Source organism: Lemur catta, chromosome 4 (genome assembly GCF_020740605.2).
Source record: "Lemur catta isolate mLemCat1 chromosome 4, mLemCat1.pri, whole genome shotgun sequence".
NCBI lineage: Eukaryota > Metazoa > Chordata > Mammalia > Primates > Lemuridae > Lemur > Lemur catta.
Window position 1 is genome coordinate 37,191,502 of NC_059131.1, and position 17,264 is coordinate 37,208,765.

At 42.3% G+C, this 17,264-nt stretch overlaps 1 protein-coding gene across 3 annotated transcripts in view; it reads right to left on the reverse strand.

The window, feature by feature from the left end:
• Positions 1-17,264, reverse strand: part of FSHR (follicle stimulating hormone receptor) — a 168,061-nt gene that overhangs the window by 51,796 nt on the left and 99,001 nt on the right. For all 3 annotated transcript variants that reach the window (XM_045548870.1, XM_045548867.1, XM_045548871.1), the window contains exon 3: positions 1,210-1,284. In XM_045548870.1, the coding sequence (XP_045404826.1) occupies positions 1,210-1,284 (75 nt within the window). The remainder of the gene's footprint in view (positions 1-1,209; positions 1,285-17,264) is intronic.

The following is a 17,264-nucleotide window of genomic DNA, read 5'->3' on the forward strand; positions in this document are numbered from 1 at the left end:
TCCCTAATATAAGTCCCCTATTGATATTTGGCAAATGCTAAAAGCAAAAGTCTTACTTTTTAAAAAGATACATAAGAGTCAAGAGATTTATGTTCAAGTTCTTATCCTGTTGTGGATTAGGCTGAATGACTTCAGAAAAGCCTCACAACTTCTCCATATCTTTTATTCCTTGTCTGTAAAATTAGGAGGTGGTTAGCTTTCCAAGTGTGCTCTATGGGAATTTTATAGATATTAATAAATGATCCATGAAAGAAAATTTTCCAGTGGCATTATTTGAGAAACCCTCTTATATTAGCATACTATAGGCTCTGAGAAGTTTTCCAGTGGGAAGCAAACCTAACTATATTTGCCCAGTGTTTCCTAATCTTATTTGACCATAGAATCTTTCCTTTTTTTTTTTTTTTCTTTAAACACCTAATAATTTCCTGTGTTCTTAGTGATACACAGAATATACTTTGGAAAATTTTCAACCAGTCTCTAAAATCTCTCTTGGCTTTGACATTCTATGATTCTCTGAATTAATTTATGGTAATTATAGACTGGTATGAAACAGATGTGGATCTGTGTGAGCACTGACAAATATAAAACTGGAACATCAACATGAAAATTTAGTTGAAGAAGTAGAGGAACCAAAGATTGTTATGACATACTTACTCTAGGCCAGTGGATATGCTAGATCTAATTTATATTTATCATCGCCTTTATTCATCATGGTAATTCTAAGAGGGATGTAATTTTATTATTACAGTTTTACAAATGAGAAAAACTAAGTCTCAGATGTCTGTATCTGGGCCAAGGTTTCACGGTGAGTATATGGCATAGGCTAGTATTCAGAGTAGGACTACCCAACTTCAACTACGTCATGTGGGACTTATCTGGGGCCTTACTGTGGAATAACTTTGAATGGGAGGATGGCATAGAGATACTTGCTCACAGTCACTGGACAAAGTTCTCAGGTCTATGATGCTAAAAACTCTGGGAGGCAGGGAATAGGGTGAGACTAGGCTCTGGGATGGTGCCTGGATCACCAGCCACAGACATGTAACAGTGCATTTCAGGCTTACTTTGACATCTTAGAATGACAGTCTAGGGATCTGAGAGCAGAGCAGAACCAGGGCCTCTCAGGAATATAAGAGCATTTTAATGCTTTTGCCAAGAACATCCATAAACCACCAACCACACCCCTCCCACCCCAGGTGTCTTGCTTACATTTCATGTAGCTTGGGAAGGTTGGAGAACACATCTGCCTCTATCACTTCCAAGACGTCATTCTGAGAGATCTCTCTGCAGAGAAAGAAACATCATTCAAGCCAGTTCAGTTATACTCCATAAACACATTTAGCACTCAACACAGAGCCTTGTGCCTAGGAGGATTCATGAGACATACAAAACTCCTTTTCTTTCCTCAAAAAAGTCGGCTGTAGTAATGAGACAAAATTAATGTATTAGATGCTAATATTTATAGAACGTGGGAGAATAAGCCCAAGGCAATGGTTGAATTTAGAGATTATCCAGTCCATAGATATAGAAACTGAGGCCCAGAGAGGGAAAGAGACTTGCTTTGAAGATATTTGGGGAATACAAAGGATGAGAAAAAAAATTTGAGTTCCTCAGAGCAGGGGGTCAGGGCACGTTTTCTACAGCTCCAGATAGTGAATGCATTTTGGCTTCGCTGGCAATTTGGTCTCTGTCAAAACTACTCGGCTGAGGTTGTTGTGCCAAAGTAGCCATAGATGACACATAAACGAATGACCCTGACTGTGTTCCAACAAAACTTTATAACAACAGATGGCAGGCTCTATTTGGCCCAGGGGCTTTAGTTCTATGACACTGTCCTGGACTTTCTGCTAACCTGGCTCTGGAAGATGAGAACCCCAATCCAGTCTCTTTTATAATAAACATGGATTTAAATCCCCTCCCCTCCATGCCATTACCCAAGTGGAAGTTGCTATTGCAAGGCCTTTGGCATTAATGATGTCTTGGCCTAAAATACCCAGAAAAGATCCTTCATGTCTCAGGCTTTTTTCTCCTGGAGTAATTTGAGGGCAGTAGAGAATGAAGCCCATTATGCAAAACCCAGAGCTTGTGAAGAGAGAGGGTGGCTTAATCGGTTAATATTTATAAAGTGGCTCACAGATGAAACGTGTTATTACTAGGCCTCCTGAGGAAGACTCTTATGCAGTTTTAATGCGGCAGCTGGGAGTGTCTTAGGAAATCTCACAGGCGGCATGCATTCAAATTGGCTTAGGCAGAAGCATTGTCTGCTGGCCTGGGATTTAGAGAAGAGTTCGAGAAAGGCTCTTGATCAAGGGAAAGGCCTGGGTGGGGGAGGAGATGCATAATCATGAGCAGCGGCTGTTCCAGTGAGGGGGGGCTGGCGGACGTCTAAGCTTGTCAACCCAGAGGTGGCAGGGCCTTTTCTCACAAGCCCCCACGAATGAGGAGACATTTTGTGAGAGAATAGCTCCTCTTATTCCATAACAACGTCTTTCATTATTAATTTAGTAAATTCAGATCTTCACGGTTTTTACAGTGGAATATGGATAAGGGTGGAGTGTGCGAATTTTGTTTTTTAATAGAACATGCTGGCTACTGGCCATTTATTTTGCCCTCTTGCAAGTGAAGGGAGTTCTGGGAAGTACAGGAATGAGGAAGGGGGGAAAGGGATGGAAAAATAAGGCATTTATTTGAACACTTAAAAGAGCTGAAAGGGTGGAGAATGAGACATGGAGGAACAGGGTGGGTTACAGGGAGGGCTTAACTGCAAACTGAGGCCAGATCCCCCAGATGCTATTTCCAGGTTCACTAATAGCTAGCAATAGATTTGGTCACCACTCAAGGTACTATCTCAGCCTAATGATGGAGACATGGCTCCTTACTAGAATTCATGCTTGAGAGCTCCCTTATCTGGATTTTTCTTGGTCAAGAAATTATTAGAACATACAAGCCAAGAAATACTTCTAAATTATTTCAGAAGGTACCTCATATTTTACGATCTCAACTTCAAAGACAGAAGAGAGTATTGGGGTTGGAAGGAGGGTGGGGGAAAGTTAACAGGGTGCAGCAGTGGAAAAGTACTTCACTGGGAAATTCAGACATCTTATTCCAGCCTAACCAAGTTCTGCCTCTAGTTATTTCTGTTATCATTTGTTGGGTGTTTACTATTTACCAGCCACATTACATACCTTCTCTCTAATCCTTCTGATGTGCCCTGGTCTCCACTTTAATAAGTAGCCCTGCCTGTGTGCAGAACCAACTCTGGCTGACAGCAGGGCTCATGTGCTTTCTTCAACACTCCCTGTCTCCCAGGCCACAGCAAGCCCCTCTCTGGACCTTGGGTTCTTCATTGTAAAAAGAGGGGGTAGATCAGATGATTTGTCAAGTCCTTTCCTGAACAATGCAACAGGCCTTCATCCTCAAGCACAGCAGCTCTGTAGAAGGCTTATTTCCAGAGATAAGGCTCTCCTCATCTTGTAGGACAGCACTTCTCAAAGGCTAACACATATACAAATCACCTGGGGACATGTTAAAATGCAGATTCTCACTGGAAAGGTCTTGCGTGGGACCTGAGGTTCTGCATTGCTAATAGCTCAGGTGCTGGTGCTGGTCACAAGACCATGCTTGGGATTGCAACGTTCTCTAGGGAAGTAGTAATAATTAATACTCTACCAGACTTTTCCTTCCAATGCATATACACATGCATGGTATGAAAAGCGTGATGGAGGAGTTCAACTACATCAGTTCAAGGGGAGTGAAGTACCTGATTTTAAAAAATGTACATCCCCCTGGAAAGCTGCCCTTTACTCTATCATCACTGAAATTTTCATGGAAGTTTTTCTATTCTCTAGGTACTCACAAGACTTTTTAAATTTCTCGGTTAAAGCAATCACCGCCACGTTTTATCTTTATCTTTTTTTTTTTTTGGTAATTGTCTAATTTCCAAGCCTGACTTGGGGTTTCTGGATGGTATTTTTATTCATCTGTCTTTGTATCTCCAGCATCTAATGGTGAGTTGGTACGTAGTTAGTGCTCAGTAAATGATTAGTAGGTGGATGAATGGACGGATGAATAGAGGAAGGAAAAAAAGTCTTCAGGCCTAGAATGGCATCTGCTACGCTGCAAAGGAGATAAAGTGTGTCTGTGGTATTCTTTCACCTCCTTTTCTGTAGCCAACATGCCCAAATCCAGCAAATGACAGCCTAGCCTAGCTTGTCCATGACTTAGGCTTTTGTTTCAGAGATTTTCACTAATGCAATATACAACATGCAAGGAACACACACATTCCATACTAATGGCATGTGCCATACTAATAGCATGAAGTAATAGTTCTGCCATACTAATAGCATCTGAATGCCTTTTTCTCTGCCTCTCTGGATCACAGCTCTCCCCAGCCTTTCTCTGGCTACCAGATAAGGTCCCTGAATGGACAAAACACCCATAGAAGAGACAACAAGGGAGAGGACTGGTATCTGTAGGGGTTCATAAGTTGTCTGGGGATTAGAGAAGAGGACTTCTAAGGCTCCTTCTGTGCAAGAGAGCCCATGTTTGTATGAGAGAAGGGGAAATGTGCTTGCATGAGATGCTGGGGGTTATCAGTGCATTCTCTCTGGAGTGGGTTTCAGAGCCATTATAAAATTTTCCTCCTTCAGATTTGCATTCTTCTGGTCAATGGACTGATATTCACATAGAAGTACATTTGACGGAGGGGTGGGGTGAGACTTTAGGGAGGGAATGAGCGATTAGAATTCAGTGAGGTCCGCCATTAAGTTTCAAAGTATTATAGAGTAATAGGACTGTGTTCACCACTACAGCTGACACTCATTTGCCAGATGCTTGAACTATTTCATTCTGAACAGAGTTGCTAATGGTTTGTAGGATGAAGAGATGAAGAGCTGTGACCAATGATTAATGACCTCACTAGCATTTCAGTGACATGAATTGGAGAACAGGATATAAGAAGAAATCAAATACAGAAATCTCTTCTTTGCTTTCTTTCTGATAGAGGGAGATAGTCTCCAACTGGGTCTTTCCTATCTTTTCTTCCTCTTGTCTCTTGTCACAGAGCATTTTCCTTCAATATATCCAATATAAATTTCTCCCTAACTGGATAAATTAGAGGATTCAATTGCATTAAGATATTTGTAATACTCACTGAATCAATTTTCTCCCTTGTTTTTAGTAACCTCAAACTAAATTGAGTTGACTATTTTCCTTCCCTGAGTCCCCCATAGTCTCAGGTTCCCACAGACCCTCTGTTATTACCCCTCACACACTTCATTGGCTTTGCATTCTGCTTTGTCTTCCTTCCTAGGCAACGAACTCCTGGAGGACAGTGACATTGCCTTTTATCTTAGTATTCCTGCTCCCAGTGAATTGTTTGCTGAATGAATGAATTAGAAAGATTATAAAAGATTTTCCATGTCTGCTTTTGCACAATAAAGCTGTATTCCTGAAAACTTGCAGCAAACAGAGTATTTGCAAATCAAATCGTGTATTTGCACAGGAGGGAGCTTCTTGTTTAGCAGAACCTTGGAGTGAATCTTTAAAAGAGTGGAGAGCTAATTCAACAAATGTTTAACAAATTTTGATTAAGCAGCTGCTGTGTTTCGGGTACTGGGATCATTGCTGGGAATCTAGAGGTGAAAAAACTGGGTCCTGGGTTTCATCAGTCATCTCTAAGTCAGAGAGTCTAGTGTTCTAGGCTTTCCTTACCTGGGTGCTGTCTTTATTTGAAGGCTACATTGAGTTACCAGAAATAATAAAACAAATTTTTCATATGCTTTTCAATATAACAAGATATATATATGTATAATATATGAATTACATATAATTAGATATGTTGTATATCTTGTTATATTGAAATGCAATATACATACAGTGCAATAATCATAATATACATGTAATTCTTATATATATATTATAGAAGAGGACAAGTGAAAATTCCCATGAAAATGCATTCCGGAAAAGTTCATAAAGCTCTCCAAATACACACTCTCACCCTCACTTAGAATTCACTTAAGGTTAGATCCAAAGACTTTACAAAAAAGTAGACAGCTGAGTTTGAATCCTGCCTTCATTTCTTATTAGCTCTATAACTGTGGGGAACTTACAGAGTCTCTCTGAGCATCAGTTCTTGTCTGTAAGATGGGAATAATAACTCCCCTGTGGGGTTGTCAAAGGGATTAAACAAGATAAGATGGTCAGTTGAAAGCACAGTGCCCGTCACATGCTCAACTCCAGCATCACCATGCCTGCCTGGCAGTCTGCCTTCCTGTCTCTGTGGAGTTTAGGACTGAGTTCACCTGCAGCTGGAGACCCTGGGCTAGTCAACCACCATGGTGAGGGAAAACTCTCCCAGCACAGATCCTAGCAATGCTTCTTTAAGCTTTAAATAGAGAAATCTAGGTTATTCTGTTAACCTCATCTACAGAATCATTTAAATTCTTTAAACCAGGCGATCGCACTGTCCCAAACTCTAGCACCATTCTGATTCTTACTTATGTTGAGACCACCATCTGATCCCTTGGCCACACAAAGGAAATCAGGCAGAGCACGTAGGCATCTCAACACAAATTGTCTCCACCACCGAAATCATAACCTAGAAAGCATGCTGCTCCCTTGGGGAAAGGGTCAACTCAGGGCAGGACATGTTGTCAGGTGTGGTAAGGACATTGCCAAAGGGCTCCTTTCAGCTCCTCACATGGCAGCAGCAGGTAGATGCTGTTCTTTCCTGACAGGTCTGAGGTGATCCTACCTTCCAAGATCTGCTTCCTTTTCTCATGGCAAGGACAGTCTTTGCATAAGATGTCCTGAAGATCTGCCCCAAATGAGACAGAGATAAAAGTACTTTCAATGTCTTGGCCTAATGCAGAAATCTGAAGTCAACTCATTCACTTTCAAATAAATTAATGACAAACTGTTGTGTTCCTTTTTAGTTTTATCTTAATTTAAATATTAGGTAATCTACATTTTGGTATATTATGTTTCTTTTGCTTCCCTTAGCAGATGAGGAAAAGGACTAAAAATCACAGTCACAAGAGCTGACATTTATTAAGCACCAGGTGTCAGGCAAGTTTTTTTGTGCTTCTCATTTATTATGTTGCTCAATCCTCTCAGCAACCCTGTGAGTTAAATACCATCCTTAGCCCCTTTTACAGAAGAGGAAACAGAGGCACAAAGAAATCAAAGTTCCAAGCAGCAACTCATATAATATGTGCCTTTTTAGCACATTTTCTATGCAAGTATAAAACATATACAACAATAAAAAGTACTGCCCTTGACTTACAAAAATCTGCTTTGTGGTTGGATAAAAGTCACACGCGTGACAAATTGGGAATGCGAAGTCAACTGAACAGAAGTGGAAGGCAGTGTAGGAAGGATGCCAAGTGCCCAACATGGAGCTGGGTAAGTAAACAGTGGGGCTTCAATATGTTTTATTATTTTTCCTTATCTACCATATTTCCCTCCATCACACCCTCTTTAGATGTCAGCATTTCTCAAGCTTGTCTTGGCATCCCTCAAGCTTTCCCTGCTGAAGCCCCCTTGGACCACCTCATCCCCACTCCCCCTCAGTTAGGACCTCTCTGCTGATAATCACACGTTATCAACATAAGCTCCCCTCTTGGGCCAGTGTCCCACGTCTGCAACTACCTGAGGCATATTCTGTGAACCCATCACAGACTTGTCTAGAGCAGGCCAATTATTTTCCTCTTCCAACTCTCTTTCCCTCCCTAATCACAACCCCAGCCAACGGTTCTGTCTGACACCCCCCACTGCCCCAGTGGATCCTGGGCGGGGAGGATCATCTCTGAATCCTTCTCATCATTTTCTGTCCAAACAGATCCTAAATTCTCTCAATTACTTTTTTCAGTATTTCTTGCGAACCTCCTTTCATTTCCTACAATTTTTGTCATAATTATGGCTCTTTGCAATTTCTGCCAAACCAGAAGTTCTTTTTTGGTTTTTAGAGATGGGTCTCACTCTGTCACCTAGGCTGGAGTGCAGTGTTGTGATCATAGCTCACTGTAGCCTTGAACTCCTGGGCTCAAGTGATCCTCCTGCCTCAGCCTCTTGAGTATCTGGAACTACAGGCCTGGAGTGTGCCACCATGCCTGGCTACTTTTGTAGAAATGGGGTCTTGCTGTGTTGCTCAGGCTGGTCTCAAACTCCTGGCTTCAGGTGATCCTCCCAACCTGGCCTCCCAATGTGCTGGGATTACAGGCATGAGCCACCATACCTGGGCCAGACCAGCAGTTCTTGACGGTTATGGCATATCACTCAGAAGCAGTTTGATGTTGGTCATGGGTCATCTGTTTTCAAATAAATTATGTGTCCCAGTGAGTCACTTAAAATTCTGGAGTGGATTCAAGGTTATGTGTACAATGTTCAAGACAGTAAGAATGCAGCAGCAAGTGAAAAAAAGAGGGAACAGAAGCTGGTGGCCTATGAGTCATCCATCTCTGCCTGGACACAGGAGTACAGGCGTGCACAAGTACTTGTGCTTGGGAGCCAACATAGGGTATGGTTTGAGAAAGCACATGGAATTAAAAGACAATGATAGAAAGTGAAGGAGGGACACAGATTTTCTGGAGGTAGAACCAGATTAAAGTTGGGAGCTAGAAAAGGTAGTCAATTCCTTTCTTACTCTGTGTATATTTGTCACAAATTGCTTAAACGGGAGTTCTTAGTGATGAAAGACAGCTGATTTGGAAGGTAGTAAGGAAGTGGACATTGTGTATGGAGCAGAAAGGAAAGGCATGTTGATTGGGTCATTTGGTTTTGGTGTGAGCTGCCATCTTTGGCATAGGCCAAAAAAAGGGAGTTGGGAAGTTAGAGCATCCTCTGACACACAAGGGACAGGAATGGTAAACTGTTCATAAGTTCAGGACACTTGCAAGTTTGAGCTGTATAGCTCACAGCTGCAGGAATAATGATGATGGTAATAATAATTAACCTTTATTAGACATTTGCTGTGTGGCAGGCATAGCAGTAAATGCCTTACATGGGTAATCTCACTAATGGCCTTGTCTTGTCAGGGCCTTGCTGGCTTGTATTTGTCTTAGTTCACGTACATATGTGAGTGGCAGCACGAACCTGGAAGCCAGACTGGCCTGAATTCAAATTCTGGCTTTATCATTGCCTAGTTGTGTGACTTTGGGCAAGGCCTTTAACATCGTGACATTTGTTTATTTCAATGGGGGACAGTTAAAACTACCTTTTAGAAGTTTTGTGAGAATTATGGAGGTAATATGTGGCATGGAATAGATTTCTAGCTGTCCTCCAAAATCTATTTTCCCCCTCTTATCCCTGTGTGTACAACTAGACTACATTTCCCAGTTAATCTTGCTGTTAGTTGCAGCATTCTGAGAAGAAAGCTCTTCCCGTGGAATGTGAGCAGAAATGATGTATGTTGCTCCAGGCCTGGCCTATAAACTCCCATGTGTGAGAAGCACCACCCAGACTACTAGATAAGAAAGAAAGAAACTTGTTCCAAAAGTCCCTGACATTTTGGAGTTTGTTGTTTTCATCCATCCTACTCTAATAACTAAAGTGAGAGTCTAGCACCCTGCATGGTACCTAGTACTTGCTCAATGAACGCTCCTCCCATCAGAGCAGGGTAAGAATTTGGCATCTACTATCTGGTGAGAAGTGAAACATATAGTAGATGTTCAGTAAATTCTTACTGGCTGATTAATTTTAGTTATGCAGGAGTATTTCTTGGCCAATAAGAAGAAAAGAAATAACCAAAAATACCCTCCTCAAAACTAAATCTATACTTGGCCTCTTTTATCAGAGACTACTCTCCCTTAGTGACACAGTATGTACTACCTGGAATTGAATTGCCTGGCTTCTTGTGGTGAGCACACAAGTGGCTTGCTGCTTATTGAATTATGAGCCCTTCACTTCTTTTCTCCCTTTTCCAATTATTTTGTGGAAAAAAAAATCTCAGCATGCCAGGAAGAACAATTTTTAAACAATGGGGACTATTAAATTCATTAGCACACATAACCTGGGAGGGTATTAAGGTTAAGAAATTTGAATCCCCAGCTTTCTAAACTCCAGAAATGCAGAGCTACATGAGGCAAGGTCTCTGGAGTGGGCAAGAGGAAGCCCTTCGCCACTTTGGCAAATCACTGGAGCTCTCTGAGGTCCATTTTCCTCTGTGAGATGTTGCTGAGGTCCTCTCTCCCTCAGTATACTTCATACTCAATCCTTTGAAGTTGGCTGGGCTGTTGAAGATCATATGAATAATGCATGCCATGCACTAGGAAACAGGCACATCGTGTTATGCAAAGGTCATGCCGCTTACTATTATTTTTATTATTTCAATGGAGTCAGGAGACGTAGGTTCTAGTCCTGACGCTGCCACTAATTAACCATTCTCCTTGAGTCAAATCAATTACCTTCTTTGGGCCTTTGTTCCTCGTCTATAAAACAACACTCTTGATCCAAATGCTCTCCAGGGTCCCTTCTAGCCCTGGAATTCTGTGTTTTTAATTTTTTCTGTGATTCTGTTATTAAAAGGCAGTCAGCCACATCACTGGCAGTCCTCCATGACAGCTGGCTTTCATTCCGAACAGGTGAGGGCAAGGCAGGGCTCCCTGAAGCGTCCTCCTCAGGTGCTGCCTGTGTCCCCCTGGGAGTGGCTCTGGGGGATACCTGGGAGGGAGCAGCAGCAGGAGGGGCAGCAACAGCCATTCTTTCTAAGTCCCGGACAAGGTGAGAAAGAACCCTAGCCTGAGCCATTATTCTCTTCAAGATAGTGTATGTTTTATTGTCAGCTGAAAGACGGCTCCATTGATACTCCCTGTAAGCCAGTATTGATTTCCTCTGGAGCCTCTTTACTGAAGAAATAGCAAGAGAGAGAGAGAGAGAGAGAGAGAGAGAGAGAGAGAGAGAGAGAGAGAGAGAGAGAGAGGGAGGGAGGGAGGGAGGGAGGGGGAGGGGGAGGGGGAGAGGGAGTTATTGCAGGCTCTCCTGTCCATTGCTTTCACCCCACAGTACCCCAAAATCTTCCTCAATAATTCTCTCTGGGTTCCACTGCGCCTTTTTGCTACCCTTGCCACACCTATAACATAGTCCCTCCTTCCCCCACTGGCTTTCCTCCTCCTTCCAGCCTCTGTTTTCACTCTGTAATTCATAATTACTCTATTTTTTATGCCTCTCCATTTTCTACCTCATTAACTCTTATTCTTGGCATGAAAGAGCTTCCTTTATGAGCTGCAGTGAAGGAACAACAAGGACCTCACATTTGGCCGCTTCTGAATTTGAGCCACACTGATGATCTTATTTTCTTTTTTTGGAAAGCTTCAGTGTAGCACCCTTATAAGCGCCCGGCCTGCAGAGCTGTTAGCCATCTTGCCCTTTGCGGCCATTCAGACACTTGAGGGTACTACATTCTCTAACTTCATATTTAATTGATGTTTGAATACATTTCTGAGCAGTTTTTCCCCATGCCACACCCAAACGGTGGTCAAAAGTACTACTCTTGCATCTCCTTTGCCTTGTGAAGGTCCCAAGAGTGTCCACATTTTTACAACAAAGGACCACATGGTCAGGAGAAAGGAATGAAGGTTTTTACAAGCTTCCTATTTTATGAGACTTTGCCACTGCCTGGAGAAAAATGCCATCATGCCAGGGAGGAATGAGGGGAGTGGATTCTCTGTAAATGCCAGTCTTTAGATTCAGCTGGGTAAGGCCACCCAAGATGTTGGGAATCCCCAACCCAGTTCAGTACAAGTTCAGGCCTTGTTTGTGCCTTGGAACCCTTTGTTTAAATGAAAGCTTAAAGAGTAGCAACACAAACAATGGAATTGTTCCTGCTGAGGACAGAGAGGCTGGCTGTGTGGGGGGGAGAAGAGAGCCCAGACCCCTTCCTCCTGTTAGCAGCTTCTCAGGGGCTCTTTCCTAGTCCCATGGATTTGTGTAATTTAATTGTGAAATACACATTGGCCTTTACTAAAATAATTTCAGGTAATGGGGATCTGTTAGAAAGACACCTTTTAGGAAACTTGTTGTTGTTGTTGTTTTTCAATGCCCCTGAAATTAGAATTTCCGAGTAATCAGCAAAGGAGGGAAGGGAGTTTATCAGCTATCTTCTAGATTTATTTTCTTACAATGTCCTGCTCCCTTTTTTTTTCAAACAGATAAAGTAACAAAGGCACAAGAAGCAATTGTTACGTGGCTAGTTAATAACAGCTGGTCTAGGTTAAGACGGTCTTTACCTATGATGACAGGAGTGCATTTTCACTAATCCACTCAGGTTCCATTGCAGGGGTCTCCTTGCTGGGGCTGTAGAACCAATGGGTCAAGGCTATTACTTCCTGGGAACGCGTCACCTAGGTTGTGAGCCAGGCGGCAAAGGTAGCATTGCAGACCCATAGAAGTACTTACTAGCTGAGTGAAGCTGACAAAGTTACTTGGCCTCTCCGACTCTCGGTTTCTCATCTTTGAAATGGGTATAGTGGCATTTGCCTTTATAAACTTTGTGAGGATTATGTATAGTTACATGTTAAATATCTGAAGTTTAGTAAGTGCTAAAGAAGTGGTATTTATTATTATGTTATTTTCTAGTGGCTACAAATCCCAAAGGGTCAAGGACTTTGTTATATTCATTGTTTGTACCTGTGCGCCCAGCAGACATGTCATAAATGCGTGTCGAATGGACAGATGGCATCTACAGGGCTTACAGTCTTTGCCTGATACTCAGTAAACATATACTTTACACTCACTTCTGAGCACTGGAGCAGGAAGGAAAACCCATTCAAATTTCAAGGCCCAACCTTTAAAATTCTCTCCGAGGAAGCCCTCTCTAATCCTCTAGAATTAAGACATTTTTCCTCCTCTGGGCTTGCCTAGCACATTGCTTGTGCCTTTACCAGAGTATTTTATCACAGTCAGACTGACAGTCACGCCAGCTGTATGTGCATCTGTCTGTAGGCCCCCGAGTGCTGGAGCTACAGCAGTTGTCACCTTCTCCATAGTACCAGGCCCCTCGAATCACACTTGGCAAGCTCTCAATTTTTATTGAGTTGGAGGGAACAGGTATTAACAGTACTCTAGTATTTTTGGCACCAAATCTCAAATTCCTTTGTAGTCCTTTTCTTCAGACATATTCAAGAGAACATAGTTTTTGCCTTCAAGGAGCTTCTGATCTAGTATTCACAGAAAACTGCACTGTCTTCTTCTTCAATACATAGAGAACAGAGACTGATTTTCAAGGCTGCCTACTATTGGCCTGGAACATAGTAGGTGCTCAGTAAGTGACTATTGATAGACTAAGTGAATGAAAAAAGCCTAAGCTGTCATCTCATTTACTCATGAAGAATGGTAAAGCACAGAAAGGTTAGGGGATTTACCCAAGGCTACACAGCAAGTTAAAGAGAGAAGGAGGAGCAGCAGCTGGGTCTGCCACCTCCCATGCTTGTGTTCTTTCAAGCACATAATGCAGCATCCCCGTGTTATAGATCCCGTACCTAATTTTGAGCTATAAATAACCACCTACTTCTTGCTTGTCCATGATAACGTTTTCTTTCTTTTATTTTTGTTTTCCTAAAAATATAAGTATTTGGAGGGGGAAAAAATGTATTCTGACCAAATGTGCCTTTGGTAGAAATTCCAGTACCAACTTATTACATCAAATCCTGATTTAGATTTCAGAATTCGTTTGAATACATTAGTTTTACAATTTGCATATCTAATTATGTTTTCCTCTGTCACCAACCACAAGCAATTTTCCCCCTTTGAGGATCATTGTGTCTTTAAATGTAAGACATAAGACACAGGAATTACCATAGCAACTTGCTTTCCAATTAGACTGCAATTGCTGACAATCAATATGATTAGACAAGGTCAGTGACTGAGGGAGCCCCGTGGTATTTAGAGAGAGCTAGGGATGTGCAGGGACAATGAGGAAAGAGAAAACCATCGGCAATCTCTCCCCAGAATTCAGTGTGACTCCTTCATTGCTTGCTGCTTATGTAACCTAAAGATATTTCTTACAGTAGCAACAGTTTATAACCTGCCAACAAGAACCTGGGAATGGGGGCTAAAAGATGTTTGGGTACGGTTGTTTTTTCTTTCTCCTAGTCCCCAAACACTTTGCAAAACTAAAGATGGAAAATCACCAATTTGAAAGTGAGAATAAATAATAGCTGAAGGGGGGTTGATGGCGAGGCAAGCACAGGAGGGCTGTTTTCAGCTCAGACAGGGAATGAGGATACTTGAGTGGAAAAGGTTGGATCACAACCAGGCTCATCTGCCCTGGGGGCCGTGTGCAAGCCGGAGCCTGGCTCAGGTGCCATGGCAGGTGCAGCTGGCCTCACACCCCGTATCGCCTGGGACCCTTTCAGAGTCCTCCTCTCCTCCTCTTGCCATCTACTAGTCTACATGCAAAAAGAAAAACTCATTCACCCCAAGGTGTCAGTGTCTGATGACTGATTAAAATCTGATTAGAGGAGAGGGAGATTACATTTTAATAAGCAGCAAAGCTTTAATAAAATAATCATCATGAATATTGGGCACAAGGACCAGGTTGTGGAGGTATTTTTGGTGCTATTTGATCTTTCTGGAGCCCCTTATATCACATCTGTGACCACCTGTGATTTCATAGCAGGCTGGATATAAATGAGATTCAGGTCTTCACCCATTGAAGGAAAAAATGAAGTGAGGTTAACTGTTCTAATGCCCAATTTGTAGGCACCTCTTGGGCACAATGCGACACTGTGGAAAGCAAACACAAAGCCACACTGTCTGGGAACATTTGTATTGAGCAGATAAGACCCAGAGTCTGGAAGGCTCGGGTAGTTACTGTGCAGTAGAAGAACTTAGAGTGATTGACATTCTGCCTGGCGCTCCCTCCCCTCCCCTTCCCCAGTTATTCTCCACCTGAGGACTGAGTGGGAGGAAGCTGGTTCTAACACAGGAAAGATGAGGGCTAGAGCTCATGCAACTGGTGAGTTAAGGCCTTGGGTTACAAAAGTATCAACTGACCCCCTAACAAGATCTCGAGTAGTTAAGAAAAGTCTGACCTGCTAAGCTTGTGGTTAACTTCTCCAAATCTCTCTCCTCTATCGAAATTCTCTGCAGCCCTTCAGATACCTTTAGAACAAAGCAGTATGTGCAGGAGTTAACAGCTGGCATCTAGTTTTAGTTTTTCACTTGCCTGTCAGTGGTGGCCTAGAACAAGACACTTTAGTTCTCCGAATCTCATGTGTAAAGTGAATGTGTACTTCATATGATCAACGTGAAAATTACACGATGCCTGCGAAAGCGTTTGGATAACTGAAAAACACTAAACACATAAACACCTTTGTGGAATGACTGGAATGCTTATTATTATCACTGCCGTTAGTTAGTTTTCTTTGGTGACACCTCCACCCCTGCCCCATCCTGCTCCACCTTTCCCCTTTCCATTATGCTTTTCCTCCGGACACCCATGTCTGAGAAGAAACCCATAACTAATTTGACAGAGTCACCCCCAGAGCTATTACTGTAGACCCAGCATTTCTCACCCCTGAAGAAATGGATGGAAGGGTTAGAGGGTGACGTTGACCACAGGAGATGGTGTCGGGAGGTGGAGACTAGGTGTGCGGGATAAGCCAGGGAAGGCGTTTTGTTTTAAAATTCTGTTTTGTGGCAAGGAGCCCTTCCAGTGCCCCTGACGCTGCGCTGCAGCTGGGGCTGCCTCCTCTGCTCACCCAGGTGGCTGCGCACTGCCACATTGGATGTGTTCCAATGTCTTTAAGCATCAAGGCCAGTCTTTATACTTTACACAAAGCATTGCTCTTTTAGAACTTGGGATGACTGTGTTAAAGATAAACTGTATTCTTTAATGCCGCTGAAAAGACAAATCACTGGGAATTATAGGAGAGAGAGGGGAACAGAAATGCTAACAATGTCCTAAGGGGGTCCTTTTATGCAACTTGCTCCCCGTGGGCATGGTTTTGTCAAGTGCTTTATTTGATTTCACACTGGCTTTCATTCTCAAAGGGTCTTTGCCAGTGACAGAAGAGACCAAGGAAAATGAGCATTTTATATACATTAACATCATGCCCATCCAAGGAACAAACCTGTGGAGTACAGCTTCTTGCGGGCATCCTCTTCTCTGCTTCCCACCAGGGAAGTGTTTTGGATCCAGAGGCCTTTGTGGCTATGCCTATCTTGGCTCTAACCACCCCTCCACCCCACCTACCCCAAGTAGCATTTAAGGGTCTGGATCCACCCTGATTCCTAGTGCTCTATCAAAACTTATCTGCCTGTGAGATCATCGTGATACAGAATTACAGAGCTACAGAATAATACCTAGTGAGAGGAGAGACCAAGAGATCATTTATCTCAACTCTTGCAGGAATCTAAGGCCACAAGGAGGTGACTGGTCTCTAGCTGCTCAAGACATTCACAGGTACATGTGGTTTCTAAGTAACCATTTCCAGACAACAGCTTTGCAGTTTAATAAGGGGCTGCAATCCTTAAACCATGAGTAAGATGAGAATTTCAAGCACTCCGGCAGGCCAGTAGGAAGAAAAATCTTTGAGCAAAGAGGCCTTTAGGTATGTATTTCTTAGATCACAAGATGTAGAACTTGATAACTTTCACTTAAGGTGAACGTCACTAGCAAGTTCAAGCACATAGATTTCATTTGAAAAGTTGAGCAACACTTTTTTTTTTCCCCTCCCTCTCTCCCCATCCCATGATCAATATGTGGATAGGTAGATACAGATACTATATATGCTAGATCTAACAAAAAGAAAGGTAGATATATGTACCATATATTTTAGGTTCTTTGCTATAGACATTAACCAACATCTATAGCCAAGATTATTTATACTACATGAACACTTCCACCAGAGCTATGTTTAGAAATTGTGATGAGAGGAACAGTGGCTGATATTTTGCTGCTCAAGGAAATTATTTTCTCTCTCTTTAGGGGTCTGAAATTTATTAATTTATTACCATCAAGGAAGGGTTAGACTTGCTGTCTGTGATCTCTGTTTCATCATCTCTAGTCATCCTTGTTTATGTTTATTTTGTTTATTTACTCTCCACTCTCCACATAAATATTGTGTTATGTTGAAGCTTTGAATGTCCCTCAAAGCTTTACTCAAAAAAGCTTGGCATGCAATGGAAAAGCCTCACTTTGGGAAAACCATCTTCATGATCATGGTATCTTCCCTGCCAGACCTACTGAAGAGTTAAGATTTTTCTAAAACTATGTAACTTTCTACATTTGCTTTTGAATTCTTTTAATTATCACTCTTGGTAAA